This window comes from Echinops telfairi, unplaced genomic scaffold (assembly GCF_000313985.2).
Source record: "Echinops telfairi isolate 266 unplaced genomic scaffold, ASM31398v2 ScPeMD7_7412;HRSCAF=8450, whole genome shotgun sequence".
NCBI lineage: Eukaryota > Metazoa > Chordata > Mammalia > Afrosoricida > Tenrecidae > Echinops > Echinops telfairi.
The window spans coordinates 2,249,147-2,257,772 of record NW_022111312.1 but is presented as its reverse complement, the minus strand read 5'-3'; the positions used below and the strand labels follow the sequence as shown (position 1 = coordinate 2,257,772).

Sequence of the window (8,626 nt, the reverse complement as noted above, 5' to 3'; positions counted from 1 at the left end):
CCCAGCTACCCACTTGCACAGCCCCTCTGGGCTGTAGAAAGCACGGCGCCTGAGCCCAGAGTGGACGAGTTCTGCCTGGAGTCAGTCTCCAGCAGTGAGCAGCAGAGCTGAGATTTGAACCCAGGACTGTCCTGCTACAAAGAGCGCCGCCACTACATCCCGACTCATCACAGGCAGTCCACCTCCAAATCCTCCCAAAGGAACGGCTGTGGGCATGCACGCCTGTGTGGACGTGGAGGTGCCCACTCAGCTGTCCTCCCCCTAGCCCGGAGTGTGTGCAGCCACGCTCCTCCACAGGGGGCTGGGACAGCAACTCTGACCCCGCTGCAGGCTCCATGGACAATGCCAGCTGCTGTTGGAGCCCCACTCCGGCCCGCCACCGAGGCCACGTGACCACACCGTGCACGTCGGGAGCAGGCCGGCACAAAAAAGCCTTTCTCCCGCCGCCGCAGGGCACAGGCAACATCTCCACAGCAGAGCGATCGGTGACAAGAGGGGCCAAGCTGTGGGAAAAGCGATGTGCTGCCTGCATGCCTGGTGGTTGTCCGTCTGCCGGGCGCCCCGGTTTGGAAAGTCACCCCGTCCTGTGGCCCATTTATCAGCACAGGCTTGTCCTCCCTGCTCACCCCCTGGACATTATTAAAGTACTTGAAGGATGAGCACGTGCCCCCAGCTGGGGCCCAGGAGCCATTGGCCCTTTGCCAGGCCCCCTGTGACCTCCGGTCACAGCACAGGAGGGTTGGAGTTCATAGCTCCCGGGATACTACCAAGACCCCTGGTCTGTGCTGGTGTGACTACGGACTCCCAGAACACTCTAGGGCAGTGGTTCTCAACCTTCCTCATGCCGCGACCCTTTCATACAGTTCCTCATGTGGTGGGGACCCCCCCCCAACCATGAAATTATTTCTGTTGCTCCTTCATCACTGTCATTTTGCTACTCTTATGAATCGGGCGACCCCTGTGAAAGGGTCGTTTGACCTCCAAAGGGGTCTTGACCCACAGGTTGAGAACCTCTGCTCTGTGGGGGAAGCTCTGCTCTCTAACACAGGCTCCGAGATGGCAGCGCGTTTGGGTTTTGTTAGCTGGGCAATTCTGTCAACGGGACATTGGCATGCCTGGTTTTATCATGCTTCACAGATGGGGGGGCGTTCCTTCAGAAAGTTCCAGCAGCCCTGGTGGCATTGTAGGTTACACATTGGCCTGCCAACCCCAAGGTCAGCAGTTCAGAACCACCAGCCAGCCACTCCGAGGGAGACAGAGGAGGCTGCCTGCTTCCCATAAAGACTCACAGCCTCGGAAATCCAGAGAGGTGGATTATACTCTTACCTTGATAAGGTCTTCGCGATGAATCGCAGTCAACTCGGTGTAGTGGTTTGGGTTTGGATCCGAACGTCCTAGAAAAATGTAATTAAGAGAGAATGGGGTTTTCCCACACACTTTTTAAAGCCCCTTCACGTGGAATTTTAGAAAACAAGTGGAAGGTTTGTGGCAACCCCACACCCAGCAAGTCTTAAGTCTCGTGGCGGTTCATCCAGCGAGCATGTGTGCACACTTCGCGTCTGCTGGTCACTTTCTGTCCCTCTTGCTGTGTTTCAAACTTTCATACAGCTCTTGTACACGTCATATGCCCCCAAGTCAGTGCCCACTCAGGGACCCTGAAGGACAGGGTGGGACGGTCCCTGGAGGTTTCCAAGACTGTAATTCTTTACGGGAGTAAATGCTTGATCTTTTTTCCCTTGGAGCTGCCGGTGGTTTTGAACTGCTGACCTTGAGGTTAGCAGCCCAACTCGTAACCCACTATGCTAACAGGGCTCTTCCATAGGCTATGGTATCATGTCAAGATATCTTTAATTGCACCAAGAAGCTTCACAATTCAGGTGAGCCCCCTTTGTATTGTGTGCGATAGTCATTTGATGCCAAAGGTTCTGGCAGGAAAACCACGCTGTTGCCAAGGGCCACCTACGGTCAGCGGCCAACAGAGGAAGGGACACTAGTAGCATGTTTGCAGTGGAGCTTGTTAAGTCTGGCATGCGGTGGCTTTGGGGGGATCCTGTGGGTGGGCATGTCCCAGGGAGGACACAGCCCAGTGCTAACACACCGCTTCCAATCCTTCCCAGATTGACCCCTGTGGGACAAGGCCAGTACCTGAATGCCAGGATTAGAGGGGGGTAAGGCAATTGTCTTATGCGTGCCACTGGGAAGGGTGTGCAGGCCACGTGGGCCCCTGCTAGTACCTGTGAGATGCTCCAACCTGTGGCCAGACTAAGGAGGACCCTGTTTGGGCCTGGCTGGCCCCACAGGCAGAGAGCCAGGCTCAGCAGCTGAGATGAGAGAGGCGGGCCCCTTGGTCCTCAGGCAGGAGACGACATGGAGGCCCTGGGCCCACAGGGGGCTCAGGCAGGAGGAGGGCAGTGGTGGCAGAAGGCATGGGCCAAAAGTGACCCCGTGGGCTTCCTTCTTGAGAACACGCAGTGGCCCGTGGAGCCAGACTCATTGGAACCGGAAGTCTTAAACAAATGACTTCACACCAGTGTCCACTGAGTGGCCTCCAAGCTCTGGGCACTCTGCTTCCTGTGTGGGATTTCAACCCCCTCGCCCGACCCGCTGGACAGCTGGGGAAACTGAGGCATGCAGAGGTGAGGGCACTTGCTCAGCTGGGGAGACATCAGGCCAGATTCAAACCTCTCCTGTCTGAATCCCTCTCTTCTCCCGTGCCCTCACCTCCAGACCACCTTCTTTCCACTGTGTTTTTCATTTAGAGCAGCCACAGAGGGTTCCCCAGTGCAGTTGGAATGTTCTAGATGGCCAGCCAGGTGTGCTGGGTCACCTTGGGTGGCATTCAGCCAGCAGAATTCCTCTGCCAGCCCACACCGGGGCCTCTGCCTGACTTCCCGGGCAGCAGGCAGCTGTCCGTGACGGCTCCCTCCAGGGGGACTGGTGCCCAGTCTTGCTGGCCCAGTGACCTCTGTCCCCTGGGCTCTGCGGCAGGCTCAGGAAAGAGCTGGCTGCTCCCGGTGCCATCCTTCTGTGCCAGAACCCTTGTAGGTAGCTTGTCGTTCTAGCCGAGTGATGTCTGGTCCCCAACAGGTGACCGCTGGCTGGTGGGGGGTGGGGGTAGGGGTGGTTAAAGGGGGAGGTGAGATGGGAAGATGGCTGTGCACGCTTTATATGGAGTCCAGGGTTCCAGACTCCACCAGGAACTTTCTGGATCTACTTTCATTCTGCGGCGTGTGTGTATGTGTGTGTGTGTGTGTGTGTGTGTGTGTGTGTGTGTGTGTGTGTGTCCTGCCACACATGCAGAGAGAGAGAGAGAAAATAAAGTACGCATAACAAAACATAAGGAGCCCTGGTGGCATCGTGGACCTACAAGGTCAGCAGTTCAAAACCACCAGTGGGTCCTCAGGAGAAAGAAGGGGCTTTCCACTCCCATAAAGAGCTACAGCCTTGGAAACCCACAGGGGCAGTTTGGCCCTCCCCTGCCCCGTAGGGTCACTGTGAGTTGGGCTTGACTGGATGGCCGTGAGTTGGTTACGGAAACACACCTGCTCACCGTTGGTTACTTTGTTTGCACGGCGTTGCCTCTTCCTGCGACAGACCTGAGACGCTGTCCACTGCCCGGGCCCGGGGCTCCGTCCTCTCAGCCTCCACTGCAGTCCCAGTGACTGCACATCGTTCTATCCAGGAGCACAGTGCCGAGGCCACCTGTCTGCCTGGCTGTACTAGGCTGTGCTGTGGCTGGAGGATGACTTCCTGGGGTAGTTGGGTTCAAGGCTCAAAGATGATCTCAGGGCAGTAGATTACGGTTCCCCCCGACCGCCCCCCACTTTTTGCTCTGTCTCGTCTGTCCTCGTGGGACTCACTTTCTGTCCCTCATTCTGCGGCTGGACTCTCATTGCTGGGCACCTCCCAGTTCTTCCAGGGGCTCAGAGTCACGGACTCCAGGGCTGTCAGCTATCTGCTAGAGAATCCTGGTGGTGGCGTGGTTACGAGTTGGGCTGTGATCCACACGGCCTGCGATTCAAAACCACCAGCCGCTCCGAGGGAGCAAGACGGGGCTTTCTACTCCCATAAAGAGTCGCAGTCTGGGAAACACACAGGTGCAGTGCCACCCTGGCCTGCACGGTCACTATGGGCCGGCATCGACTTGACAGCAGTGCGTGGGCTGGTGCAAAGGAAGGAGGGAGGGGCCTAACCCAAGGCCCTCGCTAAATCAGCATCCCCTGCGCACCTCGGAAGGTGCCTCGTGGGCCTCCTGGCTAGCCGGTCAGGCAGCAGTGACCTGCCTTCCTTCTTTGGAAGGATAGGTCTCTCCAACCTGCTCTGGGCGGTGCTGTGCAGTCTGGTCGACCCTGACCACTTGTGGCTACTGACATTCTCGACAGAGAAACTGCCCCAACCATTTCCTCAGCCCTTGCAGTGGCTGACTTGCTCCTGCCCAGTGGCCCCTCCTCACGTCCAGGCTCCCTGGAGGCCTCAGACGTCCCCTGGCTAGGAGTCTCAGTCTCGCCTCCTTTGCCCCCAGATTGCCTCGGCTCCCCCGTGTTCACCCCCATCAAGGCCGACATCAGCGGTAACATCACGGTGCGTACAGGGCCCCTAGCCCGAGGGTGGGTGGGGGAAGGGTTTGGTCCCAGCTTGGGGCCTCCTTTCCAGCTATGGGTGGACCCTGAGCTAGTGCCTGTGGGTTCTCAGACCCACTCCCACCAGATGAGGCGGAAATTCCACACTCACATGTCCGTCCCAGCCCCCTGGCACCCCCTGGCCTGGCCTGGCATGCAGCTCACCGGGCTTAGCGAGATTTCTTCCCCCCAGCAGTGCTTCTAGGCCGGCCCTGCCACCACTCCCTTTTCACAGACGAGGAGACCGAGGTTCAGAGACGTTAAAAGGGTCCCACAGCACAGCATTGGCCCGTGGTCACATCACTGTCCCTCTCTGTGCCTCAGTTTCCCCCTCTGAAAGTGGACACGGTGGCAGAGCAGCACCAAGGCTCCCAGGGGTGTAAACCAGGCAGCTCAGGCTGGGCCCCTCCCTGGCTCTGGGTGGATGCTCAGTAAATGCCCGGCTTCCCTTCTTGCTCCTGGTGCTCACAGGAAGGAGGGGACCCGGTGGGTGTATCCTCCTGCAGGGGTGGGGGTAGGTGCAGCTTCCAAGAGAAAACACCCCCTCTCCCTCCATGCTTGTTTCAGAAAATCAAGGCTGTATATGACACCGATCCCACCAAGTTCCGGACCCTGCAGAACATCCTGGAGGTGGAGAAGGAGATGTATGGAGCCCAGTGGCCCAAGGTGGGGGCCACGCTGGCGCTGATGTGGCTGAAAAGGTGAACGGCCCATCTTGGTGGCTGTGGGGATCAGGAGGAGGGAGCTGCAGCGCTGTCCACTCTGGCCGGGAGGGGCAAGCACTCCTGCCTTGGCCCCAGGTGCTGTGGGCTCTCCTGGTGTTCGCTCGAGGCTGAAGACAAGTTTCTGAGGGTTGGCGCGTGTCTGATGGGGAGGCATCGCCCAAACCCACAGCCAGGGTGCATTCTGGCTCCTGGTGGCCAGCGCAGCACACACAGCTGTCCCGGGGAGTGCTGTTGCCGTGACTGATCCCTGTTGTTTTAAGATCATCTCTCCCTGAGAACATCACTGCAGAACAGCCAGGGAGATGGGCACTGACCACTCCCCTGTTCCCATCAGTCCTCCACCCCCTAAACTTCCCTGGGCCGCCTTCCCAATGGCTGTTGCCACTGCTGCCCCAGGCAGAGCGGTCTTAAGGGAGCCTGGCCATGATCCTCACAGAAGCAGGTGGCCAGGCCTTTCCTCCGAGGCACCGCAGGGTGGGTTTGGAGCCACCCAAACACCTGTGCCTGCCTCCACCTGCCCCCTGAGACCTGAGAGTGCGCACTTAATAAGTATGTGGGCTCAGCACTCTTGTGGGCCTTACACTCACTCCTCACGTGCCCAGTCACACATACCATGTGGTGAGTTAGATGTGGTAATCCTCCCCTAGGGGCCACATTCCATGCCCAGGCCACGGGGTGGAGCAGGGGGCCCAGTGGCCCAGCACAGAAACGGAGCTCTTCATCGCGATTTGCACAAACCAAGTGGCCTGGGCTGGGGAAGGGACCTACCCTGAGGTGGGAGTCGAACTCCTTCCTCCTGGCTCAGCTTCTGGGGTCCTGCTGCTCCAACAGCAGCACTGGCCCCACCCAGCCATTCCCATCTGACCCTCGAGGCCACTGAGGTCCAGGGAGGCCGGCAGCTGCTTGCAGTCGCGCACCGCCCTCTCCGGGGGTGGAGTTCTGAAGATGCTGTGGTCCCGCAGCCACTCAACACGCTGGCTGTGGAGCCGGGTTGGACTCAGGGTTGCCTGTCACCTCTCCCCTCATAAGACCATGCCCCTGCCCCTACTTCTTTGGTGAATGGAGCCAGGAGAGGTAGCCCCCACCCCAACCCCCAAGCGCTGGGTGGGCATCCAGGCAGGCTGGTAGGCCGGCTGGTGGTTCACAACGTGGCAGCTGCCCACGTTTGCGTCCTCCTGGATGGAGGAAAGGCCCCGCCTGGCTGGGAGGTTTTGGGGGTTTCTCAGGAGATGGAAGACAGGCGTGGCTCAGGGCAGGGAGGGGTGGGGGTGCCGGGTGTTCTAAATCAGAAGTAGGGGAGGCTAGACGCCTGGAGAGCACAGGGAGCCCCGGGTGAACGTGGGCGGGCTGGGTTCCAAGCCTGGCTCTGAGTTGCAGCTCTCCCTCTAGAGCCCCCAGTCTGGGCAGGGTTCCGACCGGCGGGCACCGAGAGAGAGGTCAGAGAAGGCTTTCTGGAGAGAGGACCCCGGGGGACTTGGAGCAGGAGGGCCTTAGAGGTGGGAGTGGGAGGTGGTTGGGTGGAGAAGCTCCCAGGGTCTGGCCCTGCTAGGGTGCCTTCCCTAGCACAGTGGTTCTCAGCCTTTCAAGTGCCACGGTCCTTTCATACAGTTTTTACGTTGTGGTGACCCCCCAATCATGACATTTTTGTTGTTACTTCATCATTGTCCTTTTGCAACGATTATGAAGGGGGCAACGCCTGTGAAAAGGTGGTTTGACCCCCCAAAGGGGTCGCGACCCACAGGTTGAGAACCGCTGTGCTAGCAGGTCGCTTGACCTCTCGCTCTACCCGCCCCCGTCAGTGCCTGGTGGGAGGCTGGCATGGCCGAGTCTGACAAGCTGTCTTCCTGCACAGAGGCCTCCGCTTCATCCAGGTCTTCCTCCAGAGCATCTGCGACGGGGAGCGGGACGAGAACCACCCCAACCTCATCCGGGTCAACGCCACCAAGGCCTATGAGATGGCGCTCAAGAAGTACCACGGCTGGATCGTGCAGAAGATCTTCCAGGTGAGCAAGCCTCCCCAGCTGAGCAAGCCCGCGTGGACCCCACCACCGCCTCAAGGGCAGAGAGCTGTGGCCACAGCAGGCATCGCTGGCACATCCCTACCAGGGCACCTCATCCCGAGACACTCCAGGGCCACCCTCGGCCCCCTCGGGCCCCTGGGATCCCCTGCAGTTGTCACACTGGGCAGGTATCTTAGTTATCTCGTGCTACTATCCCGAAACTACCATAAGGGGGTGCCTTTCACAAACAGAGATTATTTTCTCACAGTTTTGGAGACCAGGAATTTGGGTCCAGGGCTGTGACTCTTGGACAAGGCCTTCTCTCCCATCAGCTCTGTGGGAAGGGGCTTGTCTCTGGTCATCCTCAGAATGGACTGGTCACCTGGAGGTCTTCAGAGAGTGCTTGCGGCCTGAGTCTGCCGCCTTCTGTGCCTACCCGCCTCTTCTAGATCTCACGTGATTTTTATATCTCTTTTATATCTCATGTGATTAGCGAACAGAGACTCCTGAACATTACTAAGAGAGGCCTTTTCCCAAGTGGGGTTACAGCCCAGGGTTGGGACCCCAAGAGATATCTTGAGGGGGGACCCAAAGAAGGAAGAAGGACCCCTGCTGACACGGGGTGCCCACAGGAAGGACATTGGCCGTGATGCGCTGGTAGCTTGTGAGAGGACTGAGCCCCTGGAAATGGGGGCGTAGTGAACCTAGCTTTTCCAAGACCACAAACCTGTATGGGAGCAGGCAGTCCCCTCTCTCTCTGACAGAAATGGCTGGCGTGAGTTTGAAACACAGACCTTGGGGTCTGCCGTTTGCCCGACAGCCACCACCCAGGGCTCCCCAGGGGAGGGGCCAGGACAGTAGTGCTTCCTGGCCCCGGGGGCTTCACAAAGTGTCACAACATCGAGTGGGGACTGTCCGCACCCCCGTGTTACAGATGAAGAAACTGAGGCTCAGAGATGCTCATGGCTCATGGCAAGCCAGTGGCCCGTCTGTCCCCAAAGCTGGTGGCCTTCCAACTCCATGAGTAACACAGACAGACCCCTGCTCGGCACCGGCCTCAGGCAAGCCCGCCTCCCGGCAGTGCCCCCTACCTCACTAACGCTGTGCCTGCTCCCTCTTGCCTGCCCAGGCGGCGCTGTACGCAGCCCCCTATAAGTCTGACTTCCTGAAAGCCCTGTCCAAGGGGCAGAATGTGACGGAGGAGGAGTGCCTGGAGAAGACCCGGCTCTTCCTGGTCAACTACACGGCCACCATCGACATCATCTACGAGATGTACACCAAG

General features: G+C 58.9%; 1 protein-coding gene across 1 annotated transcript; it reads left to right on the top strand.

Moving 5' to 3' along the window:
* Positions 1–2,628: 2,628 nt before the first annotated feature.
* On the top strand, positions 2,629–8,626 carry LOC101639236 (glycolipid transfer protein; the record flags this gene model as incomplete). Its single annotated transcript, XM_045296688.1, has 5 exons — positions 2,629–2,636; positions 4,383–4,581; positions 5,187–5,320; positions 7,197–7,347; positions 8,474–8,626. Coding segments are annotated over exons 1-5 (645 nt in total), but the record flags the coding sequence as incomplete, so codon positions are not given.